This window comes from Mustela lutreola, chromosome 11 (genome assembly GCF_030435805.1).
Source record: "Mustela lutreola isolate mMusLut2 chromosome 11, mMusLut2.pri, whole genome shotgun sequence".
NCBI lineage: Eukaryota > Metazoa > Chordata > Mammalia > Carnivora > Mustelidae > Mustela > Mustela lutreola.
Window position 1 is genome coordinate 23,921,187 of NC_081300.1, and position 14,920 is coordinate 23,936,106.

The following is a 14,920-nucleotide window of genomic DNA, read 5'->3' on the forward strand; positions in this document are numbered from 1 at the left end:
TCATAAGAGGCTGGATTTTGCCTCTTAAAAATTCTCCTTTCAGAGAACGGTGTGAGGAGCTCCGTGCTGAATTGTTTTGTATCCATGAGAAGAAAGTGAGCGAGGAGCGGAAAGCACAGGTAGCTTTCAATGAAGAGTTGAAAAGGCAAAAACGGGTGGAAGAGCAGATGTTCTCAAAGCTCTGGGAGGAAGACCGATTAACCAAGGAAAAGCGAGAAGCTGAAGAGGCGAGGAGGCAGAAAGAGCTGGTGGAGAACACACGCCTGGGCCTTAATGCCCAGATCACGAGCATCAAAGCGCAGAGGCAGGCCGAACAGCAGCTGAAGGAAGAGGAGGCACGCTTTGTGGTGGGCCTTTTATGATGCTTTTTGTGGGATGATCCACTCAATGGGCATAGTACGCAGTTTGTAGGCCTGCTACCATGCCCTTTCCCTCATGGCCTGGATAGTTCCCCGGGCAACGACTAAGGTCAAAGCCTTGGATTCCAAGGCCCAGTCAACAGTGCCATCCCATTGCACAGGGCAAGTTACTTCACTACTGCGACTTGGTCTCTTTCTCTTAAAAAATGAGGCAAAAGGCACTTGTCTTTGTTGTGAGGATGAATGTGATAATAGTGGGCAGTACTATGAAGGGCTGGTGGCAGTTTGGCAACATCCCCCCATTCTTTGATACAGATAAATGACAGTTTCCAAATCCTATGTAAAGTGCTATGCAACAGCTACAGTGGCCCCTCTGCCCCAGCCACCAAAATCAATCATTTTGTTCCAACAAGGTCATTGCCCCTACTATAGAGAAATTAGAACTGTCACTGGAAATGTATGAAAGCACTAAAAAAAGAAGCAATTCTATATGTATATAAAGCTTCCAGCAACTAGTACTTCAATGCAACCAAATTTAGGAAAAATGTTTATTTTCCTGGGAAGTCCCAAGTATTGAAATTTAGAACCATAAGAAATGCTAAAGGTAAGATACTTCAGAGCCCTAAAAATCTTCCTGGGTTTGAGACTATTTTCTTTTGGAGAGTTTGAAGATGTCTAACTATTTTAGCTTCTCTAAGAAAATTGAAATGGTGGCCCCCAAATTACTTCTGTTGTAAGATACCTAGTGAGTCATTTTTACTCACAATACTTCTGACACCAAATGTATGGGTTTTTCCTCACACCAAAGAATTCTGTAATTCTCCATGGGCCCTACCAACTAGGTGACCTACAGTTTGATTGGATTCTGACACTAGCTACCAGTGATAGCATTAGACTCCACAGGTTTAAGGGCTCCGTCCCAGAAGACTGCTTGGACTCCAGAGACCAGTCATAAGTGGTAGGCCCTTAGGGTACCCACACCTCTGTCCAACTTGACTGCAAAATCAGAGTTTCTCTTAGCTCCCCTTAAGTTTGATAATTCACTAAAATAACTCAGACTCCTCCAGAAAGTGCTTTGCTTGCTATATAATGGTTTATTGTAAAAGGTACAATTCAGAAACAGGCAAATGGAAGAGATGCATGGGACAAGGTATGGTGGGCAGCACACAGAGCTTGCACACCCTCTCTGGGCATACTGTGTTCCCAATACCTCCATGTGTTCACCAACCCTATTATTTGGCATTTTAATGGAGGTTTTCTTATATAGGCATGATTAATTGAATCATTTACCATTGATGATTGGACTCAATTTCTGGCCGCTCTCTTCTCTGGGGGTAGAGGGGTATCTAGAACTGAAAGTTTTAACCCTCTAATCATATGGTTTGGCCTTTCTGGTTACCAGCCCCAACCTGAAGTTATGTAGGGGTTCCCACCACCAGTCATTACATGAGGGTACAAAAGACATGTACAAATACATGTCAAGTGTGTGTCTCAATGACACCATTAAGGACATTTTCTTATACATGCCAATATCAGACCTAAAAAAATTAACTGTGATTCCTTTTTATGATCTAAAATCAATACCAAATTTCTGTCATTGTCTGAACTATTAGATATTTAAATCAGAATCAAACATGTTCTTATAGTCTCTCTAGAAAGGGGGACTCTATCTTATTCAAAGTAAGGCACAATTGAGGTTGAAAGGGATGCCATAAATTTATTACATTAGCACAACAGGCGCACAGTCAGAACTACCCCAGAGAAATCAAGACATGATCAACTGCTTTTAGGTCTCTTAATCTTGAACACTTCTCTCCTGTCCTATCCTATCTCCCCCAAGTCTCACAACGGGGATTTGCCTGATTGCTTCGTCCTGGTGTAGTCAGGCTTACTTAAAAAAAAAAATGTGGCCTGCTATTATACTGACTTTCATTTTTGGTAGCCATTGCTTTCCCTTAGATGTAGCAGACGATTTTCACGTTTTCTTTTGACCCTCACAATTCAGGATTTACTATTCATGATATTAATAGGAAAGTCTAGCACGTAACTGTCTTCTCACAAACCAGTGATCGTGATGACTGTGGCTGTTGTGAATCTCAGTTAAATCACACTGGGAATTGTATACCATCCTCACTATTGCCATGTCATCTCTTGTCCCAGCTGGGCAAGTACTTTTCCTTCCAGGACTACTGCTCAGCTGCCTCTGGAACAAGGACTAATGCTGCAGTTTATACTGTTACCAGATTTTCTAGCAAACCCACAATGCCTGACAATATTGGTGCCCTAGTTAAAACTGCTTGATTGGCCAGGCAGTTAAGCCACCTCAGAGGATCAGAAAGATAAGAAAATGAAAGGAATGGGGTAATGCTTTTAAAAGACAAAATGCATACAATTTAATTTTGTATATGTAGCTGATGGCACATTTCCAATTTGGGGCTCCCATAGCTCCTTAATAATGTGTCCATATCTGGATGTTGCAGGTGTACATAGAAGAGTAACGTCTAGAAGGCCAATACACTGAAATGTTGAGTGTGGTAGTGGGTGGTGGGTACTAGGATTAAAGGTGATTTCTCTCTATACTTTTCTGTATTTTGAACTCCACAACCATTTATTATTTCATAATCATGCACAGCACAAAGTGCTATTCCTGACTCGGCAATGAAAAGTCAAGTTTTCCATCTTATAGTCCCTCTAAATTCAGGTGTGTGTATCTCCAAGAGACACTTGATTCTCAGTCTCTTAAGTGAAATGATTTACATTTTGTTTTGTTTTGTCCAGCTGTACCAATGCATAATCTTCATTATTGTTTTGCCTTAGGAAAATGACAAAGCACAGGTGAAACTCGAGATTGAACAGGATAAGCTAAAGAAACAGAAGGCAAAACAGGAAATTAGGGCTGCTTTGCAGAAAGCCCTCCAAGAGAAGATAGAACATATTCAGCAGGAATATAGAGAAGAACAGGATTTGGACATGAAGCTCGTGCAAAGGGCCCTTCAAGACTTACAGGAAGATGCTGATAAAAAGAAGCAAAAAAGAGTAAGGTGTTTGTTCAAAATATGTTACTACTATGTGCTGAACAAGATAGCTCGCTCAGCTTTCAGTCTTACAGGAGCCAGCCACATGTGAACCATACTATGCTACTCTTAAGTGTAGTCCACGAACCCGCAACGTCAGCATCATCTGGGAGGATGTTAGAAGTAGAAATTCATAGCCTCCAGAATCAGAGTCTCCAAATCAAAATCTTGGCAGGGGCAAGAAATCTGTTTCAACAAGCTCCCCCAGGGGATTCTGATGCCCATTGAATTTGGAGCCCTCCTATAAGGTGGAGTTGGCATTGTGATAGCAGGATGGGAGAGAAGGAAGTGGGTGACTAAGTATGCCGTGAAGCTGGCAAAAATGTCACTGAAGAAGTGGTATTCGAGTTGGACCTTGAAAGATATGTAAAGTTTTGTCAGGCAGAGAGTAGAGAAAAGCGTTGGGTATGTATTCTGTTATCTGTTCTTTTGAAATTTGTATTGAAATCTTGAGGTCGTTGTGCCTTTCCCGTAGGTACTACTTTTGTTTGTTTGTTTGTTTTGTTTCTTTTTAAAAATAAACTTTATTTTTTAGAGCAGTTCTCGGTTCAGAGCAAAATTAAGTGAAAGATACAGAGATTTCCCATGTACCCCCTGCCCCTACATAGGACGTAGCCTCCCGTGCTACCAATATCCCCCAACCAGAGTGGATATTTGTTACCACTGAAGAAGCCACATCGACATGTCCTTATCACCCAGAGTCCATAGTTTACGTGAAGGTTTACTCTTGGTGTTGTACATTCAATGGGTTTGAATGAATGTAAGATGACATGTAGCCACCATGAAAGTATCATACAGTAATTTCACTATCCTAAAATCTTCTGTGCTCCCCTGGTTCATTCCTCTTCCCTGACTCCAAACCCATAGAAACTGCATATCTTCTTACTGTCTCTACAGTTTCATCTTTTCTAGGATGTCATCAAGTTGGAATCATACAGTATGATGCCTTTTTAGATTCACTTATTTCACCAAGTACTGTGCATTTAAGTTTCCTCCATACCTTTTCCTGACTCTGCAGCTCATTTCCTTTTCACTCTTAATAATGTTCCATTGTGTGGATGGAGCACAGACTATCCAGCCACCTACTGAAGGATATCCTGGGCTGCTTCCGGTTTTAGTGATTATGACTAAAGCTATTATACACATTTGTGTGCAGGCTTTTGCGTGGCTGTATGTTTTCAGATCATTTGGGTAAATGCCAAGGAGTGTAGTTGCTGGGTCATGTGGTAAGAGTATGTTTAGTTTTCTAAGAAACTGCCAAATTGTTTTCCAAAGTGGCTGTAGCATTTTGCATTTCCACAGTCAGTGTCAACCGTACATACTAGAGGCCTGGCCTAGGGTAGAACTCCAGGTATGGGCTCTATTGCTAGTTGAGTGATCTCAGTGAGCTCTGTGGAGTTGCCAGTGGTGCACCTTGGAAACGAATGCATGGTGTCCATGACTGAGTTTAGAATCACTGTGACTTGGGCTTCTGTGTCTAATAGAGCCAGGAATGTCTGGTGATTGCCTTTGTCCCACCGGGCCACCAGAGTCGTAAGTGGACAATTGTGCAGATGGGACAAGCTCTGAGGAACTGCCAAATCCCTAGGGTCATTTTCTGGGAGACTGTTAAGCCTGCCGTCAGGGGTGTTGTTTGGGAGAGAGGGAGCCTTGAGATCTCTGAAGGCCTCTGAGACATTAACATTAGGCTCTGTAGTGAGGTAATCACTTGTTTTAAAGAGAGGAGCTTACTTAATATTTGTCTCAATATAAAATTGCTAGGCACCCCCAACTGGTGGAGCTGCTAGTACAAGGCTCCCTGCTATTTAAAATGTCTCAGACATTGCTTCCTGACAGATTTGGCTTGGGAGCTCCAGGACCAGGAGACAGGAAGGTTGCTCTACAGGGTGGGTTGCAGGCTTGGCACCTGAAAGCTAGCCTTGGGCTTGTGGGCTGCCTTGGTATTATAAAATCTGGGAGTCTAGTTAAGTGTCTCTTTCATGGGGTGCCATCAAGTTTACTTCTTCCAGTGCCTGCTGAATAGTATGGGAGGTCCCCACAAAGTGGAGGCACATGGCCCTATTAATTTGGGAGGGGGTTTGTCTATAAGAAGAATTATCTGGATTTATGGACAATTGGGGCCTCTTCAAGACTGGAGATAATGGGGCGCCTGGGTGGCTCAGTGGGTTAAGCCACTGCCTTCGGCTCAGGTCATGATCTCAGGGTCCTGGGATCGAGTCCCGCATCGGGCTCTCTGCTCAGCAGGGAGCCTGCTTCCCTCTCTCTCTCTCTCTCTGCCTGCCTCTCCATCTACTTGTGATTTCTCTCTGTCAAATAAATAAATAAAATCTTTAAAAAAAAAAAAAAAAAAAAAAAAAAAAAAAAAAAAGACTGGAGATAAAATCTGGGTCCTCTGGGTTGCTATGTTCAGAGACGTGATAGACCCATTGGACCACACCAGTGTTACAGAGGACTCAGGCCTCATCTAGTGTGTTCTGCTAGCTTTGAGCCTTTGTGGTAATAACTACAATAGAAGGGTGAGGTCAGCTCCAAGCCATAAAAATCCAGGCAAGCGGAGGAAGGGATTCTCCCTCTGTCTTCAGAGCTGGTGCCTTTGGGTCTGGACTCTCCGTCGTCATTGGAATCCTTGATTATGGTGTTTCCGTTTTCCCACATGGAAGGCTACAAGGGTCCTGGAGTTGGGATTTCCCACCTCTCAGGTCAGTTAGGCTCAGATAAAAACTGCAGCAGGTTAGGCTCTGGTTAAATATTTGCTCCTGAGAGCAAACCTAAGAACAGCATGTTCTGGTGGTGTATTTCAAAATGATTCCATTTCTTCTGCTGCGGGAAGCATGAAGGGCTTTTTCTCTGATATTCACTGTGAGAACTTGGTAGAGCTTCAGGAGGTAAAACTCCCAAAAGTCGGCTCTCCTCCACGTTTCATCACTGGGTCCCCTTAGAGCTTTTAACTCTTAGATGTGTCTGCACTGAACCTCTAGCAATTCATCAGTTGCAGGTTTTCCTATCCCAGCACTGGTTCCCATAGAAGTTTCTGCTCATGGGTTTCCACTATGGTAATTTGTGATTGTCTGTATTTACCTGTCTGTCTCTCCAATCTGGGGGCAGTGGTTTGCCCTGTGACCTCACTTCTCATATGGAACCAAGATTGTTGATTACTTTGTAAGATTGATTTTTTTATTTTTTATTTCTGAGAGAGAAAGAGAGAGAGAACATGCTGAGCACTGAGCCTAACACAAGGCTTGGTCTCATGACCCTGAGATCACGCTCTGAATCGAAATCAAGACGCTTAACAGCCTGCACCACCCAGGTGCCCCAAGATTGTTAATTTATTACATTAAAATTAAAAGCTGATTTATTAAGCTTTTTGCTTGTTGTTAGAATGCCAGAGTGGCACCTTCTAAGCTCCTTATATACCAGATTGGAAACCAGGAATCTTCTATTTTTTTTTATTAAGTTTTTTATTTTGGGATAATTACAGATAATTATAGATTCACATGCAGTGGAAAGAAATAATACGAAGAGATAATACAAAGAGATGCAATGGACCTTTCATTCAGTTTTTCTCTATGATGTCTTGAATAACTATAGTATAATATCAGAGCCAGGATATTGACATTGAACTGTCAAGATACAGAACATTCCCATTCCCATCACAAGGATTCTGAAGAATCCTTTTTTGGCCACATCCACTTCCCTCTTGTCTTCATCCCCTTCTTAATCCTTGGCAACCGCTTACCTGTTCTCCATTCCACAATTTTGTCATTTCAAGAGTGTTCTATAAATGGAATCATATAGTATGTAACCTTTTGGGATTGACATTTTCATTCAGCGTCACTCTGGAGATTTATCCATGTTATTGAATGTATCAGTAGTGTTTATTTTTATTGTCTAGTAGTGTTCATGGTAAGACTGTACCACGGTCTGTTTTTACCATTTACCTGTGTACAGGTTTTTGTGTGAACACAAATTTTTGTTTCTATGGGAAAAAGGCCTTGAAGGTTAGTTGTGATTGCATGTTTGGTTTTTTGTTTGCTTGTTTGTCTTGTTTTGTTTTGTTTTTAAAGAAAACTGCCAAGCTGTTTTTCACAGTAGCTTTACCAAATGTGATCAGTATTGGTACATTCCTACAAACAATGAATAGATGATTGAGTTTCTCCACATCCTCCACAACATTTGGTGGTGGCACTCTTCTTTACTTTAGCTCTACTGAGAGATGTAGAGTGATATCTCATTGTTTATTTTACGTTTACATAATAACCAGTGATGTTGATCAATTTTTCATGTGTTTATTTGCTATATGTATATCTTCTTCAGTGAAATGTTTTCTCATATTTCTTTCCCATTTTCTAATTGGATTCTTTTTTTTCTTTCTTTTTTTTTTGTTATTGAGTTTTTTGTTCTCCGTTAGATCATTTTATTTTATTTTTTAACAGCTTCATTAAGGTATAATTCATACAATTTTCCCATTTCAAATATATATTCAGTGGCTTTTTGGTATATTCACATAAGTATGCAACCATCACCACAGTCAATTTTAGAACTTTTTATTATCTCACTCTTCCCTCTTCCCCACGCCTTGCCCCCATTCTTTTTTTTTTTTTTTTTTTTTTCAGATTTATTTATTTATTTGAGAGAGAGAGGGAGGGTTGGAGAATGCACACAAGTGGGGGATAGGACAAAGGGAGAAGAAGCAGCAGATTCCCTGCTGAGTAGGGAGCCCAACTTGGGGCTGGATCTCAGGACCCTAAGATCATGACCTGAGCCAAAGGCAGAGGCTTTAACCCACTTAGCCACCCAGGCACCCCTGAATAATTCTTCACTGTACCAATGCACCATGTTTCATTGTCAGCCTATGGATATTTGATTTGTTTGCATTTTTTGGCTATTATAAATATTGATACGTGAATATTCTCATATAAATTTTTGTTTGGACATAGGTTTTTGCTTCTCTTGGGCATATACCTAGGAGTAGAATTAATGAGTCCTAAGGTAACCCTAAGTTTTTGAGTACTTGCCAAATTGTTTTCCAAAGTGGTTTCACCATTTTATGTTCTCACTAGCAGTGTCGCAGGTTTTGATTTCTCCACACACTTGCACACTTGTTAGCAGTTGTTATTGTTTGTCTCTTTTATTTTAACCATCCTGAAGTGTGTCTGAAGTGATCTGTTATTGAGGTTTTGATTTGCATTCCGTAATGAGTAATGATCTTGAGCTTCTTTTTCTGTGTCTATCAACCATCTGTATATCTTCTTTGGAGAAATCTATCTGAACCTTTCAAAACTTCAAGAAATATATTCCAATCCTTTTTCCAATTCTTAATTGGATTATTTGACTTTATTACTGAGTTGTAATAGTTCTTTATATGTTCTAGATACAAGTCCCTTACCCATAAACTCTGTGTAAATATATTTTTTTCATCCTGTGGGTTGTCTTTTCACTTTATTAATGGTATCCCTTAAAGTACAAAAGTTTTAATTTTGATAAAGTCCAATGTATCTACATTTTGTTTTGTTGCTTGTGCTTTTAGTGTTATATCTAAACATCAGTTCCTACCCCAAGGTCAAGAAGATGGTGGTCCTATGTTTTCTTCTTAAAGTTTTATAGGTTTAGTTCTCCCATTTAGGCGTTTGATCCATTTTGAGTTGACTTTTGTGTATGTTGTGAGGTAGAGGTCTAACTTCATTCTTTTGCACGTAGATACTCAGTTGTCCCAGCACCATTGTTGAAGAGATGGTTCTTCCCCTATAGGATTGTCTTGGTACACTTGTCAGAATCAGTTGATGGTGAATGTGAGGGCTTAGCTCTGGACTCTGAATTCCTTTCCATTAATCTATGTCCGTCCTTAGGCCAGTAGCACATATATATATGCCTTGATCACTGTAGCTCTGCAGTAAATTTGAAATCAGGAAATGTGAATCTTCCAACTTTGTTCTTTTCAGATTGTTTTGGCTTTTCTGGCTCTCTTGCATTTCCATATGAATCTGGAATCTGCTTGTGGATTTATGCATAGAAACCTTTTTGGATTTTGATAGGGATTGTTTTGAATCTGTAGACCAAATGTAGACAGTTGCCATTTTACCGGTATTGTCTTCTGATCATGAATATAGGATGTTTTTCCACTTATTTTTTCAGTTTCTTAGTTTTCAGAGTATACGTTTTACACTTCTTTTGTTAAATTTATCCCCATGGATGAGACTATGAATGCAAGTTATTCTGAGGGTACAGTTCAGACCTTGTCAGTCCCCCCGCCAGATTTATGATATTCTCAAAAGCAGTCAGAACAGAGATCGGATGGAACGGCACAAGTATAATACCGTGAACAACAGAGACATCAGCATTGCAAAGCCCAGTTCACAATCTTAGCTGCACATTGAAATCACTTGGCAAACTTAAACACTGTTCCTTAGAACGGACTCTCAGGGTGAGATTCAGCCCTTGGTGCTTTTTAAAGCTCCCAGGTGATTCCAGAGTATAGCTAAGACTGAGAATGTCTGTTATCGAAGTATCAAGTGACCATCTTGTAGTCAGAAGCAGTGCTGTCGTAGTAGTAATAACTGACTTTGTTTATCATAACCTATCTAAATGGAAATAAATGAAGATAAAGCTGTATAATTGAAAATTATCCAGACACTGCTTTGAAAAACAGTTTGGGAAAGTGTTTGAAGTAACTTATTCAAAAATGTATTACAAAGCGCAGGTACAAAGAATAGCACAGTAAATGCCCATATGTCCTTCACTTAGCTTCAACAGCCACCAGCTAACGGCTTCTCTGCATTATGTGTGTGCCCCACCCATTCCCTACCACCACTCTTGAATATTTTGAACTAAACCTGAGAGAGAATATTTCATCCATAAATGTCTCATTATGTAGTTCTAAAAAATTGGGATTGCAGCTCTAAAAGATTGTTTTAAAACTTATCCTCCATACCATTATCACACCTACAATTTTAACAACGTGAGGTAATTCTTCTGTTTGTAGGAAGAGATGGCAAGAGAACAGGAGATATATCTTCAGTATGTGGCACAGCGGCGTGAGGAGGAGAGAGCTCAGGAGAAAGAACTGGACAGAATATTAGAGGCAGAGAAGGAAAAGAAGTTGGCGGAGAAGGACAAGGAGCTGAGACTTGAAAAGGAGGCAAGGAGACAACTTGTGAATGAGGTCATGTGTACAAGAAAACTTCAAGTTCAAGAAAAATGTAAGGACATGAATTATAATAATAATATAGTTGGGCCTTAATTCAACTTAATTAGTAACCAAAATATTTATAAGTAGGTATTATGTGTAAAATGATATGAGGGATGTAAAAAGGATTAAGGCAAGACCCCTGCCTTGCAGAACTTACCTAATTTAATCCTTCGAGTATAAACTTACAAAGAGTTTCATATCCTAGTAGATTCTGAGGAATCATGTGCGTTGACTGGTCTGTGCACCTTAGTGACTATAAAAGGGAAGTGAGAAGGTAGAGCACAACGCACACCTCCCTCCTCCCTTTTATCTGTCCCTCTTTTCTTTCCACAGGTGTTTCCATACCTCCATACCTTTACTTGGGTAGTTTTCTCTGCTTATGATGCTTTTGATCCTGAGAAATCCTGGAGATCCTTCAAGGCCAGCTCAGATGTCTCATTCCTCAAATTTGTCCCTCATTCTTAATAAATCCTCTTTCCAGGACTCTCACTGTGGCTTGCTCACATCCCTGTCTTAGTACACTATTGTATGCCCTCAGCTCCAAACCGTGCTTGGTTATGAAAGGAAATATTTGTTGAGAGGGTGAACTGTCACCTTCAGATTTCCACTGCTCCATGTCCAGCCCAGTGGACCAGAAAGGCAATAGATAGACACATTTACCATTCAGGTACTATTAGACTTCACTCTAGTTGTCTTTGCAAGAGAAACTCATGTATTCTCTACTCCAGGAATTATGACAGCCATTGAAAATTGGTAAGCCTGTATTGGGTTTGAGTTGTAAGAAAATGAGAAAAAAAGTCTATAAACTAAAATATTTCTGTTTACCTCTGATAAATATTTTAAAATATATTGATACAACATGGAAAATTTAAGTAATTGGGGCCATTTTTAAACAAAGGAACAAAATCAACCGTAATTCTACCACCCAGAAATAGCTACTACTCACAGCTTCATCTATTTCCTTCTAGTATTTTTACTATGTATATAGCAAATTAGGATTTATGTTGAAAGTATTGTTTTACAGCCTGCCTTTGCCACTTACCATAAACATTTTTCTAGGTCACCTTTTTTTTTTTTCAATTATAAAATTTGTAATGCTGCCTAGAAATCTGTTATAAAAATGGACCATGATTTATTTCATCTAAACACAACTAATGGACCTACAGATTGTCTTTAATCTTTTTACTACTATTTTAGAATTGCAGGTTACTATCTCTGTACATAGTTCTTCTTGGCTTATATATGATTATTTAAGAAAAGTTCCTATAAATGGATGTGGGGGCCAAAGTTGTACATTTCAGTTGTGTTTTTGCTGACTGTATTTATTCTTTTGTGAACTCTGGTTTCTTTGTTATTTTTTCACACTTCCTGGATGCTTATGTTTTTAAATTTTAATTTATTAATGCCTTTTCTAATTATTTTGTCATAAATTCTTTTTAACATAAATGATAACAGAACTTTTTGTTCTCGAGATGAGAAAGGTAAGAAGTGTTCTAATAGTGATAATCTGGCTTGAAAAAGGCTGATCATAGATTTTCAGTGAAAAATCGTTGAGAGTAAAATCTGTGTAGATCACACACATTCAAACCTAAATCCTCTTCTTCCCTTGATGGAGAGGACTGCTTTTACCCTATCGACCTTAGACACACACAGTCCAGTGATTATAGGCTCTGCCTCTCTAAAGACAGGATGACCCTGATGCCCAGAGGGATTGCCAGCAAGCCTTGTCTGAAGAAAGTCATTTACCAAAAATTACTTTTGTTTTTCTTAAGTACAACGAAAGGCAAAAGAACAGGAAGAACGTGCTATGGAACAGGAACGCATAAATGAAGGCCTGAAAGAGCTTAACCATGCAGAGAAGGAGAATTTTGCAAGGTATGGTTTTGTTTCCTTTATTATTGTTTACTGCCTAAAAGGGGGGAAGGGAGAGGACAATGTGCCATCACTCATGCATTACTGACATCTTTTACATCAGTATTACATTTGTCCTAAAAGCTCCAGTCACATTACAAAATCCCATATAAAAATAAACACCAAACATCTTGGTAAAATTAAATTTTATTGTTATTGTGTACATTCTGGTTATAGACATTAGGTATTAAAATGAATGGATACTTTAAAAAATAAAGTAAGTTAAAATGATTTTTTTAAAACAGGCTCCAACATTAAATCCTAATGAAATAACAAGAAGACTATTCTTTCATACAAAATGAACCCTGAAACTCAGTGTGGCTTGATTAGTTGGAGTAGCAGAAATGGCTTCTGAAAATGGGAGTCCATACAAAATGTCCTCAGGAGAATTTTTGTAGCCTCACGGGGCTGGAAAACTGAAATGTTCTAGGTGTTTTGGGAAATACCACTGCCTTCCTCTGACAAGGCCCCTCTGAGAGCCACCGCCAGGCTCTGGAGGAGGAAATAGGCAGATCCGTCCTGGCAGCATTTCTTGGACCATAGCACCCCTTTCCCACGATGACCAAGATACCCAATTCAGATGACCAGTGTGGTGGAGGAAGGTGACTTGGTTCCTCTAATTGCTGCTCCCCTTTCCTGTCCCTTGGCCCTGTCCCATGACATACATGGTACATAGACATAAGTTCTTTTCATTCTAGAGAAGAGTTGGGTTTATGTACCTGAGCCTAGTGTGAGCCTAGTGTTTCGGGGGACTAACAATAATTTCTGGCCTACCCTACTGATTTCCTGCTATTGCCTCTGCTCTGGAGGTCTTTCCTTCTCACTTTTGAAGTTTATTGTTGGACATGTGAGGGGGACCTGATAAATAGCAATAGGCTTCCCTGCCCAACTTCTGAATCAACTGAGAGAAGGAAAACAGTATGTGTGGAAGGTATCATAGCTGCCTATCGGTACATAATAGAAACCCCCACGATGTGTGCCTTTAGGTGAGTTATGATTATCTCTGATGGTTCTCTGGTTGACAGGGCTCCCTTGGGTGATTCTTCCTTGCCGTCCCTCATGTGGTTCAGGTCAGGTGTTAGCCAGGGCTACATTCATCTGAGGGCTCAACCGTCCTGGACACCTAAGATACCTACTCATGTAGCTGGCAGCGTGTGCGGACTGTAGATGGGGACTCATCCGGTGTTGCCCCCAGAACAACTTCATGTGGCCTTTCTATGTGCTGGGCCTTCTCACAGTGTGGTGGCCCGTTCTGACAGGGAGAGGTCCAATAGACAGGATGGGGAAGCTGCCAGGCCAGTGAAGGGCTGCCCCTAGGACCAGCGTAGCATCACTTGTCATAATCTGTTGGTCATGAAAATAGTCACCAGGGCTATCCAGATTCAAGAGATGGAGACAGAAGCTCCACCTCTTGATGAGGGGAATAGAGGTCCACGTTGCAGGAGAGCGCATGCGAGGGAGATGCTGCTGTGACCATCTTTAGAAAATGGACTCTGCCACAGAGGCGTGTGCATTCTTTTCTGATAAAAGCTGATATTTATAAAATGCAGCTTATAGATTATAAAATGGCTGACCACTATGGAGAACAGTATGAAGTTTCCTCAAAAAATTAAAAATAGGGGCGCCTGGGTCGCTCAGTTGGTTGGGAGTCTGCCCTCAGCTCGGGTCATGATCCCAAGATGTGGGATAAAGCCCCGCTTTGGGGCTCCCTGCTTCAGTAGGGAGTCTGCTTCTCCCTTTCCCTCTGCCTCTCCTCCTGCTTGTGCTCTCTCTGTCTCTCTCTCAAACAAATAAATAAAATCTTAAAAAAAAAAATTAAAACTGGAACTACCATGTCATCCATCAATCAGACTTCTGGGTGTATATTCAAAATAATCGAAAGCAAGATGTTGAAGAGATATTGACACAGCCATGTTCATAGCAGCACTGTTCACAATAACCAGGAGGTGGAAATAACCCAGGTGTCCATTAACACATGAATGGATAAACCAAATATGTTATATACGTATAATGGAATATTAGCCTTAAAATGGAAGAAAATCCTGTCAGATGCCTCCTCATGCATGAACCTTGAGGGCATTATGCTAAGTGGAATAAGCCAGTCACAAAAAGACAAGTACTGTATGATTTCACTTATACAAGATCCCTAGAGTAGTCAAATTCATAGACACAACAAATAGAATGGTGGTTGCCAGAGACTGGGGGGAGGGGGAAAAGGGAGCTCTTGTTTAATGGGTGGAGTGTTTCAAGTTTACAAGATGCACATGTCCCGGAGAACGATGTAAGGCAACGTGAATGTACTGACGCTACTGAACTAGACACTTAAAAATCGTTCAGTGGTGGTCAATTTTACGTTGTGTGTTTTTTTTACCACAGTAAAAACAAAACAA

General features: G+C 40.4%; 1 protein-coding gene across 9 annotated transcripts in view; it reads left to right on the forward strand.

The window, feature by feature from the left end:
* MBD1 (methyl-CpG binding domain protein 1) overlaps positions 1–14,920 on the forward strand; it is a 52,462-nt gene that overhangs the window by 36,611 nt on the left and 931 nt on the right. For all 9 annotated transcript variants that reach the window (XM_059140686.1, XM_059140687.1, XM_059140680.1 and 6 more), the window contains 4 exons: positions 44–347; positions 3,177–3,395; positions 10,413–10,629; positions 12,392–12,494. In XM_059140686.1, coding sequence (XP_058996669.1) covers positions 44–347; positions 3,177–3,395; positions 10,413–10,629; positions 12,392–12,494 — 843 coding nt within the window. The remainder of the gene's footprint in view (positions 1–43; positions 348–3,176; positions 3,396–10,412; positions 10,630–12,391; positions 12,495–14,920) is intronic.